The sequence below is a fragment of the Chiroxiphia lanceolata genome, chromosome 3 (genome assembly GCF_009829145.1).
Source record: "Chiroxiphia lanceolata isolate bChiLan1 chromosome 3, bChiLan1.pri, whole genome shotgun sequence".
Classification (NCBI taxonomy): Eukaryota; Metazoa; Chordata; class Aves; order Passeriformes; family Pipridae; genus Chiroxiphia; species Chiroxiphia lanceolata.
In genome coordinates, this window is record NC_045639.1 from 51,255,187 (window position 1) to 51,280,083 (window position 24,897).

At 41.5% G+C, this 24,897-nt stretch overlaps 2 protein-coding genes across 7 annotated transcripts in view; both read left to right on the top strand.

The window, feature by feature from the left end:
• The window catches only part of PLEKHG1 (pleckstrin homology and RhoGEF domain containing G1), a 129,800-nt gene extending 114,980 nt beyond the window's left edge, over nt 1-14,820 (top strand). For all 5 annotated transcript variants that reach the window (XM_032683854.1, XM_032683855.1, XM_032683856.1 and 2 more), the window contains 11 exons: nt 431-613; nt 702-797; nt 912-998; nt 2,959-2,992; nt 3,994-4,089; nt 5,361-5,399; nt 5,835-5,857; nt 6,726-6,944; nt 8,087-8,209; nt 9,005-10,670; nt 11,631-14,820. In XM_032683854.1, coding sequence (XP_032539745.1) covers nt 431-613; nt 702-797; nt 912-998; nt 2,959-2,992; nt 3,994-4,089; nt 5,361-5,399; nt 5,835-5,857; nt 6,726-6,944; nt 8,087-8,209; nt 9,005-10,670; nt 11,631-12,733 — 3,669 coding nt within the window. In that variant the 3' untranslated portion in view covers nt 12,734-14,820. The remainder of the gene's footprint in view (nt 1-430; nt 614-701; nt 798-911; nt 999-2,958; nt 2,993-3,993; nt 4,090-5,360; nt 5,400-5,834; nt 5,858-6,725; nt 6,945-8,086; nt 8,210-9,004; nt 10,671-11,630) is intronic.
• Nucleotides 14,821-16,252: 1,432 nt separating this feature from the next.
• MTHFD1L (methylenetetrahydrofolate dehydrogenase (NADP+ dependent) 1 like) overlaps nt 16,253-24,897 on the top strand; it is a 147,219-nt gene continuing 138,574 nt past the window's right edge. The window contains exons 1-6 of one of the 2 annotated variants that reach the window (XM_032683983.1): nt 16,253-16,387; nt 19,701-19,751; nt 19,829-19,882; nt 21,386-21,510; nt 22,604-22,704; nt 23,645-23,769. In XM_032683983.1, coding sequence (XP_032539874.1) covers nt 16,253-16,387; nt 19,701-19,751; nt 19,829-19,882; nt 21,386-21,510; nt 22,604-22,704; nt 23,645-23,769 — 591 coding nt within the window. Of the gene's footprint in view, nt 16,388-19,700; nt 19,752-19,828; nt 19,883-21,385; nt 21,511-22,603; nt 22,705-23,644; nt 23,770-24,897 lie in introns of those variants that run through there. The other variant, XM_032683984.1, reaches the window with a different exon arrangement.

The following is a 24,897-nucleotide window of genomic DNA, read 5'->3' on the forward strand; positions in this document are numbered from 1 at the left end:
TACCTAGGGTGAGAGGCAAGTGTTAAGAGGAATTGATTAGGGATGTAGAGGAGAGAAGGGAACAGACATGAGAGAGACTGATGACTACATTACAAAAGATTTTCCATCTCTGAGAACACAAGGAGACAAGGTTGCACTCTTTCATTACAGGCTGCCCCAGGGAACTCAGGGCTCTTTGCTGGGTCCATGCAGAGGCAGTAACGAGTAGTCAGGCCATATTCTAGTCTGGGCTTTGCAATAAGTCTCCAAGCACCTGACTGCAATGCTGCACATAACCTAGCAACCTCAGTACTGCTGGGTTGTGACTTTCCACTGTTGGATGCTGAACATTATGTAGAAGAGTGGGAATGGCCTCAGCAGATCATTTGGGTCTTTGTTTCAGTAAGGTCTCTGAAATGAATGTTGGTTGTTCTTTTTTGATCTTTTGCAGGAGATACAGAGTTTGCTCACTAATTGGAAAGGGCCAGACCTCACGAGTTACGGGGAGCTGGTTTTAGAAGGAACATTTCGCATTCAGCGAGCTAAAAACGAGCGCACATTGTTCCTCTTTGACAAGATGCTGCTAATTACAAAAAAGAGAGATGAAATGTTTGCATACAAAGCTCACATACTGGTATGTCAGAGAGCAGGTGGTAATGTGCTGTGTACAGTTCTCTCCAAAACTCCTCTGTGATTCACATCATTGCCTCTCTTTGTTACAGTGTGGAAACCTGATGCTAGTTGAAGTAATACCAAAGGAACCACTTAGTTTTAGTGTCTTCCACTACAAAAATCCCAAGATGCAACATACTGTCCAGGTATGACAGAAACCCCTCTACCCAGTGGGTAACCTGGATGATGTCCATATGCTATTTATGACACTGCATAGTGCAGGAATGCATTTTTCTCATGGTGCTCAATTTTTTTATCAGGCAAAGTCGCAGCAAGATAAGCGTCTTTGGATTCTTCACTTGAAGAGGTTAATTCTAGAAAATCATCCTGCTAAAATTCCTGCCAAGGTAAAAAAAAAAAAAAAAAACAACAAAAAAACCCCAAACAAAATCACTAACTTAAAGCAATCTTGTTAGCTGCAAGATGCATGCAATATACAGAGTTTAGGCTACAGCCGGTTAATTAACATGTTGTTTACTTATGTCTTTAAAAGTTCCTCAGAATTAATTGGAAAGTTCCACTATAATTATCTGCAGGGATTGGTACAGGAGTAGAAGAACTGAACTGGGTGAGCAGCATTTGTCTGCTAAGACATAAGTAATAGAACTGCAGTGTCAGAAAGCTTGACTATAGGAGCATATCTTAGCTTGATACTGCCTGTCTGCAGAGCAGCATGTGCAGATGTTACCAAGCTAATTTTAATTGATCTTGGTTCAGTATCATAGCAGTGAAACTGTTGCCAGCACACACTTTACTTGAAAACTACACACACCCATCCTGAACCCTGCATCCTTAGCTGGGACATCTAGGCCCTTTTTGGTGAGATAGCTAGCAAGCTTTGTGCCAGAGAAAATGAGGCACCAATACCATGTTCATAGCTATAATATCTTGGAATAAGGAAATTTGGTCCTTTTATTTATGAAATCCAGTCTTAGAGCTTCAGGTGATGCTTCCCAGTGTAACATATACCACCTCTCAGAGGAGGTTAAGCCTAGTTAGCTCTTGCCAAGACACAGCAACCACTGACTCATGTGGAAACAGGATTTCTTTCACACTGAGTTTATGGTTGGTTTTTTAGTTTTCCTGACTGTTTTTTCACTGAGATTTTTGCTGTAATTGCTAAAAACTGTTAACTGTGGCTGATGTGTGCACTGTACTGTACTAACTCTCAGTTCAACAGTGCAACAAAAAGAGAATTATGGGAGAAAAAAGCCCTATCAGTTCCTAGTGCTAGTTCTCCTCTTAATTCTTTGTTGACAAAGTCTATTGAAAATATAATGTTTATGCTAGTATCCATCCTTACAATGTAAATAATCGCTGCAACTTATTAGGTTGTAAAAAAAAATAAAAAAATTGTAGCTTGATCTCAGCTTTTGTATCAAATTGCTTTCTTACTTCTTATTCGATTTTTTTTTTTTAATCTGTGGAAGAAATGCATAACTAAAAATATTTTCTGCTCTGAGAAATAATGGCACTTTAGAAAGGAAAAGCCTAACAAAATAAATCTCTGTGATTATCTGCACGGTTTTTTTATTTTATTTTGTTTCTGACAAACCAGTAGTTGGTAGTTGTGAGGCTTCTCTCTGCCCAGCTTTTGGAGAATTTAACAGTAGTCCACATGTGACGCCCGGTGGAAGATTACTGAACTGCACCTCTAGAAGGGCAAGCAGGTTAGATGTGGTGTTTCAGCTTAGTTTATTTTCTTACTTATTAGCTGATACGCTTGCTAAAACATTCAGATTTTTTTTTCCTATCAAAAAGGGGAAAAAATTGAAGCAATCATGAGACACTTTTTATGCTGCTTCAGTCTCACTTGAGCCAAATTATGATTATTCTTTTTTAATAGCTTTACCTCAAGGAAACTCTTGAAGGAATGTTGATAGCATTTTATGTGCCAACAACTTCAGAGTAAGAAAATAATAAGGGCGTTAAACTATTTGATTTTTAGGGAGGAAATGTTCTGTGAATCACCAAAAAAATATTCCAGAGCACTATACTCCAGATACTAGGGCCAGTTTTTTGCTAATCCTAGCAGGATATGGCGACACGGATCTATGGCTTTAAATTCTGGGCTGGTAAGCTCCTGCCAGCAAAATTCTTCTTCACATATGTAACACGTCCAACATACAGAGAAAAACAAAAAAATACAAACCAAAAAATAATGCTGCTAACTATTTATTAGTTCAAAAATAAACTTGCCATTATTTGCATATAAACTCACTACTATCTGTACTATGCAATGCAATTTGTCCTGCTACTAACAGATTAACTTTTTCATTCATTCATTTGTTACTTTTACTCTTCCAGGCTAAACAGGCAATTCTCGAAATGGATGCCATACGTGAGTTGGTTCTCTTTCACTTCTGTTTTAAAAAAATAATAAAACCATCTTCAAAAGTTTGGCTTTAGCTGTCGATTTCATTTGAGATGGAAGAAGGTCAGGCTTATGTTCCTTGAATTATGATCTTGCTGGAAAAGGCAAAATTGGATGTAGATCCTGTGGAGCTCTGTAGGCTTTGGGCTGATTGGTCTGCAACCAACAAGCTGATGAGCAAGGAATAGGCAAATAAAACCCACTGTAAACACTGGTCAATCTCTTTTGCTTACTCCATGCTGACTAAGTATGTGATCTTTCCTGTGTTGTAGTATAAACTTCTTCTGGGTAGTAGCACTGAAGGGCTAGCATTATGCAAACACACCTTGAAGAACTACATAGCAATGCTATGACTTCTTCATGCTGGCAAACCTGCAACTAGAGGATAGTGACGCTTGTCTTCTTACATCTGAAGAGTTTATCTGTGTGTGTCCCACAATCCAGCACAGGAAAGCACGTGATGCTGCTGTCTGTGCTCTGAGCACAGCCCCATATGCACAGTCCCTACTGTTGCATCTTCTCCTTTCTGCCTTTACTGGTGCAAGATGCTTCAGCTCTTCATGAATAATCCTTAGCAGTGTAGGAGAATGAGAGCAGTAATCCTAGGATATAAATGCTGAGGAAGTCTTGGAGTATAGCAGGCTTGTTATTTATTTACACAGTTGTTGTAGAGTTGGTCAGAAAGGCTCTGACTGAGAAACTGGCAAACAAACACGATGGTGGCGGATAAATGTTTCTGGGTTAGCCATCTGGAGGCAGGCACAACTACATGGGCAAAGCATTTCCCTGGCTGGCTGGTTAACAGCTATCCTAGAGCAGCATATCTTGCTTGTGTTGCTCCAGGTTCTGATGAGGTGCCACTGTATCAGTCATAAAGGGATGATGGTACTGCCTCTAAAGGGAGCCAAGGCATGTGAAGTGCCATCCTTGTCATTCTGTTATTCTTTATGCCTCTGCTTGTTCCCCAGATCACCCAGGCTTCCACTATAGCCCTGAGGGAGAAATGAAATCATCGTATCAGCCTAAGGAAGGCACTGCTCCTCACAGAGTGAGAAGGAAATCAGGTGAATAAACTCCTTTACCATCCAGATGACAAAAGGAAAACCACACAGGACTGTTTAGAGATGAGTGAGGCTGGGCATATGCAATTAGTTTTTAATCTGCACACTGTGCAGATTTAACATGGCACAGTATCTCTCAGATGTGGGTGAAGCATCTTATTAACTATTTGTTGTTTCTGTGATTTGTGGTTTTTATCCACTCTTTGCATTTAATGTAATGAACCTACATTTTTAACGGTGGATGCACAAAGAACAGTTGGTACTTTCTAATGGATAAAAGAAAACCAGTCACATTATTTAAATCTGACATTTCCCCCTCTCTGCAGTAACTTGTCTCAGAAGTGATTCCATCCTGATTATGATAGGCTTGTTATTTCAAAACATGATTGCTATCTATACTTAGTGTAATGTCTGCCTTATGGATAATAGAGATTTGAGAAATAGTTATGCTGACTTTAGAGGGTGTTCTTCCTTCTAGGTTGAACACATATCCATAATTACTGTTAGTTTCCTCTCAAAGACACTACTGTCTTTGTAGTTGTGTGACTTCATATTGCAGTCACTGTGTTTGTCTCTTTGTCTCCTTGAAGACCTTTCCAATTTGGAGTGTGTAACACTGTTTATTGGGAATGACTTCAACAAGACCAATGAGGGTATTGATGTAATATTTAACATACATGATTTAACATGTTAAATATTTAACATGTAATGATTTAATATACAGTAGCATTTATGTCTGAAAAACAATCAAGCTCTAATTACGTTTCAGGTATCTTCCTTTGTTTCTGAGGTGTAGTATTGCATTGGTGCTGGTCTGCTTGTGAAAGGAATAATACAAAATACTGATCAAATGGCCTCCTATATAATGTTCAGCTACCCACACTTTTTAAGCCCTCTTAAGTTGTTGATACCTCATACATATTTCGAACAGAAAACCTCCAACAACTTAGTGTAACAACAGAGATGACCAAGTCTTTTGAAAGCAGGAATCTTAACATGGGATAAAAATTTATGTGTGCCTTGTTGTATGGAGGGGAGCTTATATTGCACTGAGAAACATATATGTTCTTTGGTAACAGCTGTAGGTTTGGCACTGCAAGAAATAGTTCGGGGTTTTTTGTGAGGAGATCGGGGGATAAAGAAATTAAATTCTGGCTTCATTGCATGGGCTCAGAAGCTTAAATTTTGATATCTATGTTATAAAAAGTTGATGAAGATGCCCCCAGCTTTCTTTGGAATGCTGGAGTGCTTAAACTTGGTTTTGTCGTTTTCAGAACCCTCATCTAGAGTCCATAAAGTTTTGAAATCAAATGGTAAGCTACTTTGTCTACTGTTTATTGACCTAGTGCTTCTGTACTTCGTAGAACAAGTAAAGATGGATTCTTTTTTCTTATAACTGTCCCTAAATACATTGGGGGGGAGGAGGAAGTTTAAAAGAAAACAAAATATCAGTGTTTAATGTCTGCTTTTCCAAACTTGGGGTTTGTGTAAACATCCTAGCAACTGAACACAGAGAGTCTTGGCCATCGTGGATGGTTGCTCATAACAGCAGTGTTGCAAAATTAGGCCCTAAAGTGGAACTCTGGTAAATCTCGTGCTGTCTGTTTTGTCACAGACCCTATAGTCCGTTTGTTCAATTGCTGCTGCCTTCAACACCCCTTGGGAAATTTGTAATTGGGATATAAGTGTCGCATTAAAATGGGCAAAAACTGATAACAGTTTGATCATTTACTTATTTCTGTTTTCAGATATAAGTCCAGATATGCAGAAGGTAAGCCATTTCTTGTATTTCTTGTTTTAGCACATTCCTTTGACTTGAAGTACAGCATTTACTGAAGAATCTGCATCTTCTTGGTTGTGTTGACTTTAAGAATGGAAACAAACCTGTAAATGTTATTTAGCATCTCAAATAGGATTACTGGAATGAAAACAATAGAAATACAGTTTACTATTTCAGGAATATTTAATAAAGAAAAAATTACCAATCCATATATTGTTGTGGTTTATAATACAGTACAATCAATTACTAGGGCTATAGAATACTTAAAAATACCACTAGAATCAAGGAAGTGCTATGTATAAAGATAGTGTTTATTCTTTGGAGCACATTATCTCTGCATTTATTAAATAAGACTGGAAAGTTTCAGCTCACTCTGAAATAAATATCGTATATATAAATCCTGACATATCACCAAACAGAGCAGATGCAGCTTAAGCAGATAGAAATGAGCATTTCTAATTTGTACATTTCCTGTAAGAATTTGTAATGATATTGCCAGTACAGTTGGAAAGTCTCATGTGGAATTTTCAGTCTTAGGGTTTTATTTAGAATGGAATTTAAAGTGGGGATGTGTGGAAGTTTTATAAACAGGGTACATTAGATATGACTTCACTGTCATGCCATAACACTGAAGGTCATGATTTGGGAGGTGGGGGAAGTGGGGATTTGCATATATTTTTTCTGCTCAAAATATTGTAGGGGAAAATACTTATTGTTGTACTTATGCCTTTATAAATCTCATTTCAGTGCAGCTAACTCACTGTAGCTTAAATATTGCCTGTAAGTAAAACAATGTGTTACAAAAATATAGAATCTCTATAAACTTCTAATCAAAGTTTTGTGGTGTTTTTTTTTTAAGCGGATTGGTATTGAGGGAGCTCTGTTATCTCAAGCCACCAAACTAGGATCAAGTGAAGCCCTGCTGAATTCTAGGAAGAAGGTTGCATTGGAATCCAGTGGGCTGGAGAGCCAATTTCAAGAGTCTATTGAACCAGCCTACAGCAGCGACCAGGATGAAAATCTTCAGACTTCTGCTACAGAACAGATTGACGCTGATGATGAAGAAGAGTCTGAGCAGGTAGGAAAAAGAGGGGAAAAAATAAAATCATTTTTTCCTGGGGAGGATGGAAGAGAGATTAAAATTATCTGTAAAACAGCCATGAGGAAAGAATGCGTTGCAAGTGTTTACAACTTTATCTTCTTAAATATATTTTTATTTAGACTTCACACAATACTCTCTTGCATTTAACAGAGAAGATGTAAAAGTAGCCACTATAGAGAGGGAGAAATTCCCACTGCTTGAACGAGATTTTACTTAGTCCTTTGCAGTCCTCAAACTTAGTTCTGACAGAAAGCTGTTGTTTTTACCTGTTGCACACAACTGGCTTTTCCTTGCTTCTTCATCTGGTGCCATGAAAGAAACCTTTTTAGGCCGCATGCAAAGACAGTGCCTTCAGGTCTCCAAAGCAAAGACTTGAATATTAAGATTCAGGCACTGCTGCAGGTGATGTGATGTTTCTTGATTTATGAGCTCCTGGCAGTAGCTAGGAATGTGTAAACTTAAATATGAAAAGTTTTGAGTAGAATTTCTGAAAACGAGAGTCTTTATCTGTTACTACTGCACAGAAGGTAGTGTTTCCCAGTCTGTATGATATTTCTGCACGTATGTAGTACCTTTGAAAGACTAAAACCTCAGCTTTGAAATAGGCCTGTATTGAATTATCTAGATTTTCAGTTTATTTTGTTTAGTTGATACTGAGGTCATATCTTTGTGCAGTCCATTTATTTTTTTAATTATATCAAACCAATTATTGAAATTTTTTGAAGCTTACTATGCATTTCCTCTTTGAAATTACACTATTTGCATTACAAATATTTGACAAAATAGTATCTTATATGAGCGTAGTGCAGTGTCTTCTAGTTCTCCCCCTTGCTTGTACAAAAGAATGAGTAAGTACAAAAGTATGAGTAAGCCCAAAAGAATACCACTGTAAAAGTGTATACTAGTAGCTTAGTGTTTAATACTAGATGTGGCAACAATACTTTCACAGATATTCTAGGCTCTGAATCATTGTTGTGGCAGTGCTCTGATGACTCATGAGTTTATTAATCTCCCAGTGTGGATCCCTGACCTGTTCTAGCTGCTAATAATTCCTGTGATCAAGACTGTACAAAGAACTGTAGATTTTATTACCCCTCCCCTGCTTTTTTTCTTTAAAATCACAGGGAGTACAGCAAAACTCACTGCAGAAATCAAAAGGGGGAAGAAAAAGACTTAATAGCCAAGCTGCTGAAAATGTTGAAAAACGGAGAAGTCTTAATGTCAACAAGTGTGAAATGCAGGTATGTAATTATTTTTACTTCTATTTTGCTATGCATCATATATATGTCAGAGAAATCTGCTTTACCTAAGTACGTAATTTACAGTTTATGTCATGTATTAGTATTCATATCATTGAAATATTCATCTCTATGATGAAAGGCTGTTCTTTTTGGGGCTGGGAAAGCAAGCAACTAACCAAACCAATCAGCATTAACTTAAGCCAAAAGGAATTATCTTTCCCTCTCTCTCCCAGCCTCTGGCAATCTCTGCAGCATCATGTTGGCATAAGCATGTGGCCTTGCTGTAAATTAGATCTGGATGAAAACTTACTCTGAAAAGAAAGAAGAAATTTTCAGTGGCATATGCTAAAGAGCATAAGATTTCTTTCTGCTAGGGTTATAGGCAAGGGGAAAGAGAGGAGAACAGAACTTTTGGCACAAGCCCAGAGTCAGATTAGCTTAATCCAACTGTAAAACTGCAGAGTTAGCATAAAAGGTTTAATCTAACCCCTGCCAAACAAATTTGCCTTTAATTACTCATGCATTAACATAAGCTACTGTCTTGTATTTGAAGTAAGATTTTATTAAATGCCAAGAGTGAACTCTGAGCCATGGTAAGGATTAGAAGACAAAGTAGTCTGGCACTGCCACCGTTGGTCCCTGGCTCTCTATTGAGGAGCCTGCTTGCCCTGTCCATCTGCACACGATTATATGCTGCAGGACCCACTAGTGCTATGACAGTTCTGTGAATGGAGGGAATTGCTGTATTATTATAGGGATATGCTAATGTTACCTGCACATTTGAAATCTTCACAGAGCTCCAAGGACCCCTCAGATGAAGAGTCAACCCAGCTGAATACTGACCTTCCATTTTCCTGCACAGCTAGACAGCCACAGTCTCCTAGACAATTCAGCACAACCCAGAGCAACTCGCTAATCATGAATATCCTGGGAGGAAGTACCTCTGTCAGAAACATCTGGACGGACCATCAGATCAGGCAGGCATTGTTTCCCAGCCGGCGCCCACCTTATGAGAACGAAGATGATGAAGACGATTATCAAATGTTTGTACCATCACTGTCTATGTCCAATGCAAGCTCAGCTGTCAGTGGAGAAAGGAGGGGTTCTTCTGGGCGTCCATGCAGCTGGCATTTGGGGGTAGTGCATCAAAACGAGACTTCCAGCCCCACTCGTCACAAAATTGTCAGACGGGCCAGTAGTGCTGGTGAAAGTAACACGTGTCCAGCCAGCACAAGATGTAAAATAGTGGAGCGTGGTTCTCAAAGGGAAGTGAAGATAGCAGAAGTGAGCAGTAGGAATGCATATCCCGAATCTTCAGAGGAGTTGACTATTGATGATATTGAACATGTTTATGATAATATAAGCTATGACGACTTAAAGCTGATGGGTCTGACAAGAAGGGAGGAGACACACCGTGGCCCCCAGAGATCTGCTAGAGACTCTCTCTATGAGGCTGAAAACAAAACCAGCTTAGATTCACCATCCAAAAAGAGGACAGCAAATCAAAACAGGACCTTCGTTTGTGTTGGTAGGGAGGAGATACTACTCAGTAAAGAAGCACCTACTTCAAGTTTGGATGAGCTTAGGATTGTTGAAGACAACATCTATGACACCATAGTGCTTCCAGAAACACCACTATTGAATTTTAAATGTGACCCCTTAAAAACCTCTAAAAGGAGGAGTTTTTTGGAAAAAGACTTTGCATATTGTGACAATCTACAACATTTTGTTTCCGAAGAGAGTCTCCAGTTCAGTGAAGATGAAAGTCCTTACCATCGTGTTCCCATTGACAATGACTATTTGAGCTTAGTAGATAGCTCCTCCAACTCTGATTCTCTGTCCCATAAGTCTGCAGCAGATAAACTCTCAGAGGAAGTAGATGAGATTTGGAATGACCTGGAGAACTATATCAAGAAAAATGAGGAAAAGACAAGAGACCGTGTCCTTGCAGCCTTTCCTGTCTGTAAAGATGATATGCAGGAAAGGCTGCATTCTGGTAGTACACCTGAACTGAGTAAAGATGTAGAGTATTCGCTGTCTACTCTCTCTCTGCCAGAAACTCCTATTTTCCCTAAAACTGTGAAGCCCAGGGCTGCCACCATTAGTGAGGCGAATCTCAGGCTTGAAGACACTACACCATGCAAGAACTCTTTTATGAGTCTGAACAGATCTTCCTACTCCAGTGAGATACCTCTTGTAGATAGTCCATATGAACCTGCCAAAAATGTTCTGTCCAATGTGTGTGCAGAGAGTGTGGAAAATGACTTGGCTGTTGTGGATAAAACGAAGAACAGAGTTTTTATGATGGCAAGGCAATACAGTCAAAAAATTAAGAAGGCTAACCAGCTTTTGAAAGTTAAAAGTCCAGAGCAGGAACAGCCAGCTAGCAGACAACAGAAACTGAAACACAAAGATCTTGCTGCTATTCTGGAGGAGAAGAAACAAGGGGGTCCTGCTATTGGTATGTTAAAAACGTTTCTACACGGATACATTTTTTGAGTAACTTTCAGTGAACTCTGTGTTCTGAACTGGAAGATTATGAATTTTCCCCACCTTATTCGTTGAGTATCAGTATCATATTTTCTGTGTTACCACTGAGATGAGTTTTCTGGGACTCCTTTAACATGAATAGTCCCTTATATCTCATTTCTTGTCATTGCTTGATAACCGTGGGAAGAAATAGCAGAGTGGTATCGGGAAAGAGCAATTAGCTGAGACTGGAAATAGAAATCATGCTCAAAGCACTATTGGCCTCTTTACAGAAAAGCAGTTATTTTCTTTAATAGTGTGATCTCCAGAGTTTGACTAAATTGTTCATTTTCAAGATGGTTCACCATCTGATAAGTCATGTACATTTGCTCAGATACCATTCACAATCACACCCATAAGCACAAGGAATGGGGTCAGATAAGAAAGAGGTGGTGGTCTTGTTCTGTCAATGTGCAAAGTCATGGATATGCAAGAGTTCTGGAACTATTTTTGTCCATGGTCAATTGAAACAAATTGAGAACATGGAGCCAGCAGACTCCATGCACTAGAGTGTCATTCTTGCCTTCTTGTGATATTTATAAAAGTCCCTAAATATCTTATTAACCAGGCCATTTTTAGAATGTTATTTTCCATTTTAATATGAAACAAGCAGCATATTGTTGGAACTATGGGCTGCATTGTGTTCTGCGTGACTGCTCACCATAGCAAGATACTTTATGTTTCTTTTTCTCAATACAGTGTACTGAAATGCAATGCAAAGGGTCTTTCAGCCTCCATTGTTTCGTGTTACTTTGTTGAGGCCGAATATATTCGCACAACTTGAAAGATCTTCTCTTGACTGATACTAAGCATTTTGAGATTTTTAAATTTTCACATGATTAACTGGAATGGATTCCTTGTCTCTGCTAAGTTAATTCTCTCTCCTTTCTAGGTGCCAGAATAGCTGAATATTCCCAGCTCTATGACCAAATTGTCTTTAGAGACAGTACTCCGAAGGTCCAAAAGGAAGCCTGGGCCACTCCTCAGGAGCCATCAGCTGGGAGGTTTTCCACACCCGTGGCCACATCACCTCCCCATTCCCAGCCTGCCAGCGAATGCCCAAGAGCAGAAGATTGGCTTTTGCATTCCACGTACAGTAACGGCGAGCTGGCCGACTTCTCTCCGTGGTCTGAATCCCAAAACCCAAAGTCTAAGAACTCATATACAGAAGCTGGTACAAAAAGTAATTCAAAGCAGTTGCTGTCAGCTGGATCGGTGCCTTCCCTTCAGATTTCTAACCGTTTACATGTCCCAGCGCAGAGGTGGAGTGCCATTATAAGCCAACCGAACAAAGAAAACTTACATCAAGATCACATCTATAATTCACTTGGGAGGAGAGTAAGCAACGTAAAACCACAGGCATACAGTAGGTCGCAGTCATCTTCCTCAATTGTGGTCAACAGGTCTGGAGAATCAATTGTATATACTAATGAAATTGACAAGAAAAAGCTCCATTTGAATAGGAACTTCCGATTCAACAATCATCAAAGTCCTGGTATTGCTTCAGCATGTACAGGGCCGGAGATGAGAAAGCAGATCCCTGAAAACTGTTCAGATATAATTCTGCAGGATTCCCAAAAAGTCCTGAGAGTGAACAGGGCCCCCCCTCTGACAGCACAGATGGCCACTCAGAACTATTTTTCGAATTTCAAAGATTCTGAAGAAGGAGAAGGGGATGATGATGACTATGTTGAAATAAAGTCTGAAGATGAGGGATCTGACTTGGAGACTTCTCAGAACCAAACAAGGAAATCAGATCCTAAACTGCGTAATGCAGACGCTGTTCCTTCTGAAACGCTCTGTGGCAAGACTGTCTCCTGTACTCCTGCAAAGTCTGCCAACAGCAAACAGGCACTTACCCCATATCTGACTGCATATAGTGATTCAGATAAACTGAATGACTACCTGTGGAGGGTACCATCTCCTAATCAGCAGAATATTGTACAGTCTTTAAGGGAAAAATTTCAGTGCCTCAGTTCAAGTAGCTTTGCTTGATGCTTTCAATAATTTCTAGCTGTACTGCCTTATTATGACAGAGTATATACTAGGACAATCAGTACTGGCATCATGTATTTCCACAATATTACACAATCAGGCATTATATCACAATAATATTGTAAATAGATGTGAACTGTATCTTTTTTAAAGTGGTTTAGAATCCTGAACATAAAAAAGGCCATATGTGCACTGTCTGGAGTCCCTCTCTGGAGCGCAGGTGGACTTCTCATCTTGTATTGGATCTTTGCATCTCTTCCCTTGTTAGGTGTCATAACCACCTCATTCTTACCATCGAACCAGGTCTGATACCATTTGATTCTTAAAGCATTTTATCATGTGGAAACCTTAGTATTTGGACTTTCCAGTTGGTTTCCAGTATTCTGCCTCCAGAATACCTGCGTGAGTACTCTGCCTACATACAGGAGCATTTAGCTGAGTAGCACCCCTCCTGTGGCTGGGCAAATTTCTGAGGAGGGTTCTCGTAATTACACCAACAGACAATGTGCATAATTGCACATACTTTTTTGCACGTTACTTTTCATCAGACAGATTCCAAGTGTGTGGGACCAATGCATATGCTATATTACTTTACAACAAGCTTCTTACATTTTAAACAAAATCTAGTCCTAGTGCTTGATAGCCTCTTCTACTTTCTGGAACTGCATAGTCAGCAGAAGACAGGCAGTGGTGGCTTTTTATGAGAACCTGTGGATGTGACATAGTCCTCGTCTGGGGAATGGTTCTGGCAATAGAAGGGGAGCTCCACTTGTGAAGAGGACTAGACCAGTTTTGGAACCTCCAGTGATGGTGGTGTTTGTGACACACAAGGAAAATTTGAGTATCATGTAGCTCAGCATCCAGCAGTTGAAAGCTGCTGTGTGAGAGTTTGCAAAGTAGCTGTGACCTGTTGGACCTTTGTTCAAGTCCCAGTGTCAGTAACCCTGTGAGAGAATGAGGCTTGACCAGGTACTTGGGTGAAATACTGATCATGGAGCATGTTTAGCCCATAGTGTGGTTCAGTGACACTGGTGGTTGAGTGACAAGCAGCCGTACCCAGGGCATGCATCTCCTGTACTGGGAAATAACCCTTCCTGACAGAGAGAGGTAGAAGATGTATTTGCTAAATCAGCCAGGGCTAACTCTAATCCAATTTGTATACAATAATAGTAGATTAAAAAATGAGAATACATTCCATTATTTTACAAATAATTTATCGAATAAATGCTGCCATTTAGAGCAAAGACAGGCTTTCCAATATCATGCGCACTTACTCCTCTTTGTCATCTTTGTTGCACAGCTTTGGATTCTGTTACTTGAAAACATTGTACTTAAAGGAGAGCCTAAATACGTCTACACTGATCATTTTGTGTGACTGTTGTTCTGTTTTGGTGCTTAAATTCTTCAGATTACATGGATAAAGCCAGTACCGAGTTAAACATATCAATAAACAAAGGAGTTTCATAGAAATGTTATTTTTACTAACCACTTATCACTCCCCTAAGCTACAGAGCACTGTACTTCTGGAACAGCTGACTGTTTACTACGTTGGTTACCATGAGGAAAACCTGAAGTTATCAGTGTACAGTTAACTACTTGTCGACTAAGATTTGAGGACTTGAATTTATTAGAATGGATTAAATTATTTACCACACATATCTTGCATTGGCTAGAAATTGTTATTTTGAGGGCTGGTTGGTCATGGTACTTGCTAGCTCATACCACAGGGATACTTGTTACAGTCAGCACATCCACTGTGATAGGACCCGTATCTCGTAAAATCTGACTGAGAAATAATGTTGTACATATTTAAGACGCTGAGGTGTAGCAGAGCCCGTATTTATTTAATATAGCTTGTAAAGTACTGTAAATATGGATAGAAGGTAAATATGTGCGCGCACGTGTCGATTTGTTTAAATGGCTTAGGGGAATGTTTAACTCGCATCTCATGCAATCGGTGGAGTTGGGAGGGAGGGGTAAAAAAAAAAAAAAACAACAAACAAACAGAAAAAGGGACTTCTACTAGCATTGTAACTTCTCCCAGGGGCCATTTCATACTATTTTTAATAAACGTTGAGTATGCAAAAGCTTTGGGTGCTGTTCCTTGGGGAGGGCGGGGGCGGCAGGTGATGGGTTCTCCCTGTCGGAGCTGATGTTTGGAGGTGACTTGGACGGTGATATTTTGTTGCAAAAAAAGCGGAAGCGAAAGCGGCCGAGCGCCGGGACGGGGAGCGGGGCGAGGGGGCGGGCGGAGCTGGAGCACCGCCTGCCCTCTCGCCCCGCTCCCCGTCCCGGCGCCGCTGCTGCACCGCCGCTGCCGGAGCGCTCTGGAGGGATGAGGAGCGCGGCGCTGCGGCGCTGCCTGGCTTCGGCGCTCCCCGCCGCGCCGCCGCCGAGCCGCGGGCTGTGCGGGCGGCACCCCCGGGGCGGCGGCGCGGCGGCGGCCGCTCGGTAAGAGGCGCACGTGGGGAGGCAGCGCCGGCTGATGCAACCGGGGGAGGGGGGGGTATGATGGTGTGAGCATGGAGGGAGGAGTGGTAAAGGGGATTTGGGGGATGCTTCCTGACCGGGTGCGTCGGGTTGGGTTCTGAGGTGGGTTTTGGGGGCCGTCGTAGTGAAATGCCCCCCTTCCCCCAGAACCACTCGGTTGGGTTGTTTTTTTGCCATGGCTTTTGGTTTTGTGGCATTTTGAGAGCGACCACAGCAGCCGTTATGTAGTGGTGGTTCAGGTGAGGCTGTGCGCAGATGAGTTCCTGGAAAAACGTGTCCCACGTCGCCCCCGCCTCACCGATTCAACCTTGGCCAGGATAGTTTGCCACGGCATTAATTGATCATTGGCTTTTGCAAGGGGCACGGTGCGAGGTATCAAAAAATCCACTCTAGGCTGTGTTTTCCTCCGTTTGTCTTGCTTGCTGTGGGGAACAAACACATAGACGTGTTTCCGGGGGTCTCCTCCTTCCTCTGCTGGTTAAGTGTCATCTGTAGGTGCAAAAGGTAACAGGAGAGCCGACAACCACTTACCCAGAAATTTTTTCCAGAAAGCATTCCCAGTGCCTGGCTGTCACCAGTTTTTCCAAGAAACAGTGTGTCAAACAGAGCTCCTCTGTCTCCCTTCTGCCAGTGGTTTTGAATGGCATCCATGAAAGTGGATGGTCTGCTGCTCTTGGGGCTGGTGTTAAGCTGTGCCAGACCCAGGTGTAAAGGCTTCTGCATCTGGCCGAGAGCGTATGGAAAAAAAGGACCCACCTGAATCGAAAGTGCAGGGTGGTTGTTCCCTGGTGCACTTCCTATGGTGAGGCTGGACGAGCCTTGTCATGAATTATCAGTCTAGCTATAATGTTTTGGGCATGTCGGAGCAATGACGCAAATAGCTGTAAAAAAAAAAAAAAAAAATTCTCTGTACCTATGTGCTGAACACTAACCCTCAGAGTTTACATCCAACCATAATTTTGGTGATTGAAAGCATATGTGCCTAAGATTTATGTTACATTGCTGACTAACATAAGTTTCTGCTGACTAATGTTAGGAAGGTTTATTTTGTTAAAGATTTGCTTGTTATTGTGTTGCAGCAAAATCACCGAGAATGCAAAGAAATCCTTGGCCTCTCTTAAGAGACAAAACCCTCAGCTTGAGCCAACACTTGCCATTATTCAGGTAAAGTACCTCCGTGTGCTCACTGAATCTCCTTTGCTACCACTCATTGTGTGAGACTTCAGAAGCACATGATGCAGAAAGTAACTTTTATTCTTTTTTATAAAAAATATTATCTGCTTTATTATAAAGCAAAGCAATAGGAGGAGGTAATTCCACTAGGCTGTAGATTGCCCTTTTCTTCAGTTCTGAAACAGCCACAGCAAACTTCAGACTGTGGGAAAGCTTTGCAAAAGAAAGGGACGATTTTATCCCTTCCTCCTTTTGCTAATGTAGTCTTCCCCACTGTGAGTATGGATAATTTTTTCTCACAGCTCATCTAAGTTGATTGGCATAGTTGTGTTAAAGTGATTGTCCTCAACCTTTATTTAGCTGGAAGCTTTTTTTGCAATCCTGAACAAAGCGTTTATGTGCCTGAAAACAGTGGGTGTCCCTTCACCTCCCACCTCTGAAATAACATTACCAGGGTTAATGAAAGACCCTATTGCTTCCTGTCAGCCTTGTTACCTTTGGGCAGCTACAGCTTATCACTGTGTTACTGCTGTTCTAAGGAGAGGAAAACCATTCTGAAAAGTCCCGGTCAGCTCAGAAGGGCCCGAGTGAAGTAAGTGTCTTGTGTGAAGAGTCAACATCCTGTAGAAGCAGCAGCACTTTGTGATGTGAAGGAATCTTGCAGTAATTGAAAGTTGTTGTTTTACTAATGCTGTGAAGAGCTTTCCTTTCCATCTCACTCAGGCAGGTGATCTTTCAGACAGGCAATCAAAATCAGAGATGAGGATTGCTATCCCTGCAAAGCTGAAAGATGTTGCTCTTTAGATTTCTTAAGGTTTCAAAGCCAAGAAACTAGGGATGTTTGTCATTCAGAGTGGGACCCAGAACCATGCAGACAAAATGCCTTTGTACTGTTTCCTAGGATAGTGGCATTGGTTTTGAGTGGGCACACACTGAAACTCTGATCCAGTAGGTTTTAATTTTAAAACCCAACTGTGTTTTCTAAGTACTCATAGTGAATCTAAGTAATGAAACAACAGCTTTATTTCAGTAGGTCTTCTAGTGAGGCTGGCTGAACAGGCTCTCCCGTCTCTTACTCTCCCTGGTAATTGCATTTAATGTTTTCACAAAGCCTTCCAAGGCTATAAGCTTAAGGACTTCTAGAAAAGTGATGACCCATCTTTTCAGTTGTTTTGTCTTCATTCATGAGCTGGACTGGGTCTGTGATCCAGCCTGAGATCACAGCCTAATCCAGCTGCAACTTCAGCCTGAGAAGTCTAAAGAGGCTTCCTTTCAACCACGTTCGTCCCCTAAGTCTGGTTTTCTGCATGGCCACATGTGTGTTTTATGCTGACACAAGGAAAGGGATGTCCCTCTTGTCCCTGTATATCCTGCTTGGTTTGCGTCATGAGGTGGCTGTAGGAACATGTGGCCAGATCCTTCTGGAAATTCAACCAAGCCGTGTTCTCCAGCTGTCAATCACTCTAGCTCTAGTCTGGTTGTAAGGACTGAAGCAGAGCTCATTCTAAATGTGTATTTGGTGGTACAAAGAAGACTTACTTTAGTCTACAAATGCTCTTGTGTGCACTGCTCTACCAGGTAATGTGGGCAAAGCCTTAGGATTCATGCTGCTCCCCATATGCCTCATTGCACCTAGAGGAGCAGAGGGAGGGCAGCGAAATTATCTCCTTTGCCAATCACTCCTTGTTAACAGCAATTGGCATCACATGGCACCACCTCTTCAGAAGTACTGAGAATGAGGATTTGTAGACTGAGCCTGCTGTGGAATGCTTTTAGGACTGTTCTTTTCCTCTTGAGTCAACTGAACCTGAATTGATAACGGAGGTTGATACCTGCATTGCTTATTATTCATATTGAACCTGTGTTGGATCTTTGCAACAGATTGTTGGGTGCTGCTTAATTTTGTTGAAGCTGAAAACTACAATGTAGCATCAGGATCCTGTTTAACAGTGGAACTGTTGCCCTGCAAAGCTCAGTGGTCCCCTGCATTCCCCTGTCCTGCTCTTATGCTATGCCAGCCCATGTCCTGAGCCCTGGCCTCACCTGTGCTGTTCCATGGGTTTGATAGGAGCCAGTTCAGGGCAGGTTTCTGCATGCACACAAGATAACTGTTCACCTGCCAGTACTGCAGCATTAGGGACATTACAGGCGACGGTGTGGTATCACCAGTTGCTCCATCCCAGTTAAACTCTTGAGCAGTCAGTATGGGGGTACAGTTCCACATTTACTGGCATAGGGGAGCAGCTGCTGAGCTGTCCTTTGACCTGACTCTTTTCCCGGTGTGAGCTCTGCACAGTGTTCCCACTGCAGCAGCCTCTGTGCTGCCACTCACCTCCAGCTGCCAGATTTGAGGAGTGGGATGCTGGTAGTGCGGTACCAGGAATGCTGGTGGTTCAGGGAGGGAGCAAGGGGATGGAGGGCAAGCCCTCCTTCCCACACAGGAACTGCTCCTTACTGTGAAGCCTGTCCTTTTAAATGCTCTTTTGTTCACTGTCATCAGTCTTGAACTCTTTGGGAATAATAGGGATGACCTTCTGCTTCTTTCTTAGAATTACTAGGCTTTTTATTTGTTCCAGTACCAGTAGACACAAACATCATCACTATGTTTTTTGCACAGACGTGCATTAGTGTTTTTCATTCATTCATGGCTTGGCTTCGCGAACGAAGATTTGGGAAGGGCTCTACCCACATTTGCTACAAGCACGCTGGTGGCTAAAAAGGCCAATATGAGATAGACAAGTCTGGTTGCAAAGGGCACAGCAGAAAGACTCCTTAGGTGGTATCGGCAAGACACGATTCTTTCTGCGTTGTCTTTTCTCCTCAAGGGTGATCCTGCGTGCTTTCTCAAAAGCATCAGCAGCGTTATAGATAGTGCATCTCCAGACCTCCTGATTGGAGGCCAGAGTAGACCAGTTATGTTGATCAATATGGCCAAGGCTGAGATGTTGTTTCAGGGAGTCCTTGTATCTTCTCTTCGGGGCTCCTCTCTTGCGGGCAGCCGGTGGCAAGTTCACCATAAAGCAAGATCTTAGGGAGGCGGTGGTCCTTCATCCTGGAGACGTGCCCTGCCCAACGCAGCTGTGTTCTCAGCAACATGGCCTCAATACTCTTAATTGCTGCCTTTTTAGAACAGACGTATTAGTCGCATATTCTGACCAGTGGATGTTTAGGATTGTACAGAGACAGCGTTGATGGAGGCGTTCTAAGAGTCGTAGGTGGTGGCAGTAGATGACCCATGAGCATTAGTGTACTCACATTTTTAAATGTATTATTTTAAAACTTGGTTTCTGTTTTGTTCCCAAAGGCGCATAATGATCATTTGATTCAAGAAGCAAACAAGAACTTTGCCAAAGAGGTAAGCTTTAGCTGATACATCTGTTATTAATCATGAGCTACTTGCCTTTGGTAATTTTAAGTATTTTCTTTCGACAGGTTGGTCTACGCATTATTCACATCTGTCTCCCTGAAGGTAGCAGCAAGGATGAGGTAATTGAAATACCTGAAGGACTCTTCCTTTTTCGCTTTTGTCATAAACTTCTATTTATTGCTGACACTAATTATTACTTTGACTGACCTCCGTTAACTCAAATTAGGTTTGGAATTGCCTTAGTTCAAATAACAAGTATTATCTTCCTTACTGGCAAGAATGGGGAAAAAAATTAATGGGTTTGTCTGCTGTCCCCTGGCAAGCTGGAGCAGAATCAATAGAGTAACATTTTGGTTTTGTGTCTGGTGTTTAACTGCAGCATCCCCTCATACCAGCATGCGTATCCTGTCTCCTGCAGTTGCTCTTGTGACTGTACCTAGTTCTTGCCCAAGTTATTCAGGGAAATTAAAGATTAATGGACTTTTTTATTATTTGGGGGAGGGGCAGGGAAGGAAAGGAGCTGAATTTGTCTGTTTATTGGTCTTTTAATATTTAAAGTATGTGTTTAAAAACAAACATCCACCCCAAATCACTAGAGGGCTTGAATTCTTTACCTTGTTGAAGGCACAGCACTTAATATCAAGTATGTTTTAAATATAGCAAACCATCTGAAAGTAAAACCAGTGAAGGAATGTATAGTAAAAGATGCCACTGTTTCCACCTGGATTCCTTGTACTTCGCGAGTTTGATAATCCTGCACCTTGGGAGTTTTGTATATTGTTTTTAAAATGTTACTGGCTTGCAGTGTAAGATCAAGAACTGCTTCCAGGTACGTTGTGAGTAATTTACTGTGAAGTTTTGTAGGTTATGGATAGTGAGATATCCATTTAAAAAGAGTGGGCTTTTGAAATGAAGAACATACACTTTGTTGTTGATAAATGTGTTTTAGCTGCTGAATAACACAGTTTAGAGAGTAAGTAATCAAGAAAAACTAGTACAGTCTCAGATGTCAAATGTGACCAATTATAAACCACTTGAACTTGCATCTGGTTCAGTATTTGAAATTCTTAAACTTTTACCTTTTCAACATAACAATACTTCACCAGACAATTTTCAGCTCTTGGGATAAGGGTGTTTTGAGAAGAAAAAGTGGTAATGATATATACTGGTTTAATATAATTAATTTTCTCTTGTAGATTTGGTTTTTTAGTGTTACAACTTTTTATCCATGTTCTGTGCTGGGACGTGATCTAGTCCAATTTCGAACTACGTTTTAGCGAAGGTGTCTTGTTTCTAAAACATCTGCTGAAGCTGTTACAGTGATGAGCTTTTGCTGAGATTTGGAATGATGAAAGAGCAAACGCTTTCGGCAGCATAATGTCACATAATTTGTGTTTATTTTGCAAGATGTTTAGAATAGTCAGGTAATTTGGTAAGCCATGGAAATATAAACCGAGGAAAGCAGGTTTTTGCCTTTTTCATTTAGAAGTTGCAGTAATATGCAAGGGAAGCAAAGGTGGCTCTGAAGTAATTTTAAAAAATATACAGGTTTTACCTCCTTCTAACTAAATTCTCCTTTTAACTGTTGTTCTGATTTTTAATGCTTTTTATTAACTTCCTAGATTGTCAGTGAAATCTTGAGACTTAATGAGGATCCTAACGTGCAGGGCCTTGCCCTTGACCTCCCAGAAAGCTTATATAGCAGTAAGGTATTAAATGCTGTGAAACCAGAGAAGGATGTGGATGGGTAAGTGAAGCACAGAGAAATAATATTAGCAGACATGAGGCTGATGGCTCTGTAAAATCAATTTTCCCCTGTGCTTATCGTTAATGGATTCCTCAGTTAATGTGTCTAGCTGTGCTATTGAGCAGTGATAAAAGATGCCTCTGAATCAATGAGAAGTCTTCTGCTGAAGTAATTTGATCATTATCTTTTTAATCTTTACATAATGTATATTCAGGACATGGTCTTTTCAAAAAATAAAAAGTGATTTACTGATGATACTTAAGGTATTTTAGTACTTCAGTCATGAAAATGGTAGTCACAAAGTGCTGAATTTTCACAAGAAGGATTGATGGAAAAATTGCAGAGAAGGTTTTTACTTCCTTACAGCACTCTCTCATGGTGAGAGAGTAGGCTATAGTTTGGACCCATTAACACAACTTTCTAATCAGTGTCTCTCTCTGAAGAGACCGCTGGTGTAATTTAGGTGTCTTGAGTTGCCATCTTGCTGCTCTTGCAGCCTTCCTGCTCTGAACTGCAGACTATTACCAGATTTTTTTATCCCTTTCACTTTTTTTTTTTTAATGTCACGAAAAAAATCTGAAAATCTTTCAAAGTAGTTAGCTTTCCATTGTCTGGAGTACTGGAGATGCAGAAAATGGAAAATTTGGAGCATCCTTGTGTATGAGAGAGAATGCAGTGCAGTGTGGAAACACTTGAGTTGCCCCCATTGAGCCAGCCTGAGCCCAGAAGGATGTGCTACCTCTGGCTTGGCTTGGCTTTGGCAGCACTGGTCTGGTCTCACTGCAGCCACTGAGGTGTTTTGGCCCGATGTGCCATGGGTAGCCCATCAGGACAAGAACTGCCTGTGTATCGTGGGATCGTGTTACTTATTCAAACTCAGAGATCCCTTTCCTGGCCTCTCTTGAGGCTCAGTGTTTGTCTAACTGGGATGTGGGATGATACAAATTAGCTGCAGTATATGACTATCAAAGGATTTGCTTTTATGAGATGTGTTTGCTCATGGGATTAGCTTTTAGCCATGTTACAAACATTACTGAGGATTTATTTTACACAAACTTCTTTTTTGTTAAATTGCCATGTTTTTCCACTGCAGATTATCCAGTGTAAACCTAGGACACTTAGTATGTGGTGATGTCTATGATTGTCTAGTTCCTCCTACAGTGTGTGCGGTGATGGAGCTTCTTGAAAATCTAGGTGAGTACTACTATCATAAACATGAATTAATTTTAGCATAATTATTTTTCTCAGTTTCAATCCTGACTGGGAGTCAGATATAATCTGACTTGTGTTTTCTAGTTTGTGTTGGATTCCCATCTGACATATATTTGTCTCCTGCTAGTGAGGAGCCTCAATGAGATCTGAATGTAGCATTTGCAGAAATGGGTCTCAGTCCTACAGATTTTAGATATTAGGTAGGGATTAGCTACCATCAGCAGATTTAATCTCACTAAAGCTGCACAAGACATATGAGTCTTCCAAATGAAAAATATAAACCTTACTTGGGTATTTCACTTGACAGTTTTGATTAGTGTGAACAGCTGGGGAAACTCAGGTCTGCCTGTAAATTGCTGCTGAGCAAATCTTTTGGTTTGGGTTTTGTTGCGTAAATACTGACACTGAAATGGCAGATTTTGAAATGGCAGATTTAAACAAGCGGGTTTACAATGTGTGAAGACGCTGTTAGTTTAAGGCACTGTGTCAGAAGTTATCTCTCTCTCAAAAATTCATAAGTGTTGAAATGAGGATTTCAGTAACAGAACTGTAAACACCAGGTCAAATGTACTTAATAACAACTGAGAATGAAAGAATTTGTGCAAAATACCAGAAGAGTAGTACCAGAAATCCAGAAGAGTAGTATTTGCTTACTAGAATTTGGGAAGTTATCAGGAAACAACTTAAAACCTGTGGTTTGTGTCACTGCTCCGAAAGACTTGCCACAGGTGCTGTGGTTGTGCAGGCACACAGCTCTGTCCTGTCGTGAGCCGCTTTGCTGGCACTTCTGGAGGCCTTTGGCAGTGAGTAGCCTGGTCAGAGCGGAGGTCCATGTAGCTGCTCCAGCTCTGTGCCCGGTGGAGCCTGGTGCTTGTGCCTTTGCAGTTGAGGGCGGCTGAACAACTTGCCTTGTGTTGTGCAGGTGGAAAGACGGTGCTGCTGGTGGGAGCTGGTGGGGCAGTGGGTGCTGCCCTGCAGAGCATGCTGCAGAGGGAGGGAGCAGTGATCGTCAGCTGCCCGTGGAAAGCCCCACAGCTGCAGAATGAGGTGAGTGCTCTTCTGTCTGCCCAGGGTCATCCTGCATCCCCACTAGCCGGGCATCCCTGTCGGCTGCTCCCCTGGCACTGCTCCCCTTCACTGCTGTTGCCAAGAGGGAGACTCGTTGCAGTCACAGGTGGCACTGGGTCTCACTGGTAGCCAGTGTGGGTTAGGATCTTTTCTCCTTCCTGCTTGCTCAGAAATGGTGCAAATACTGGCCTCTACCCTCTACCAGAGTTCAGAGAAGGGCATTGAAGCTGGTGAAGGATCTGGAGCACAAGTCTTATGAGGAATGGCTGAGGTAGCTGGGAGTGTTTAATCTGGAGAAAAGAGGGCTCAGAGGTGACCTTAACACTCTCTACCTGAAAGGAGGTTGTGGCCAGGTGGGGAATCATCCTCTTCTCCCAGGCAACTAGTGAGAGGACAAGAGGATGCACTCTTAAGCTGCACTGGGGTTGGACATTAGAAAGAAGTTCTTCACAGAAAGGATGATTAGACATTGGAATGGACTGTCCAGGGAGGTGTTTATAGAAAGACTGGGTGTGGTACTTAGTGCCATGGTCTAGCTGAAATGGTGGTGTTCAGTCGTAGCTTTGGCTCAATCATCTCAGATGTTTTCTCCAACCTAATTGATTCTTTGATTCTGTGAATATTACGTGTAATAGCAGCTGCTGTAGTTTTCATTATTTTACACAAGGAGCTGTTAGAGAATGAATTTAAAAACAAATGTGTTAGCTCTCCCTTTTACTTTCTCCAAGAGAAATACCCTCTTTCTTCTTGTCCTGTGATATTGTCATCTTTGTGAATTTACTGTCATTCAATTTGTGTCTTAAAGGTTTGCAAATACTACATCTTTTGGGACAAGGAAGATCCCAGTCTTTATCTTTGAAGAGAAATGTAAAAGGATTCAAAGAAATTCAAGAGCCTTAACACGAAGGATTTAATTTGCATGGTCTCCCTGGTTGCTTTTTGCAGAGCTTTTAGCTGCAACTTAGAAGTTGGTATGACTTCCTGTCAAACTTCTCAGTTTGTTCCTTAGTCCCAAATGCATTGTCCTTGGGGCATATGCAGTGGGGTTCAGACACTGGCTGTGGGAGTGCACATTAGTCCAGGGCCTGGTTTGCCAGTGGCTGTACG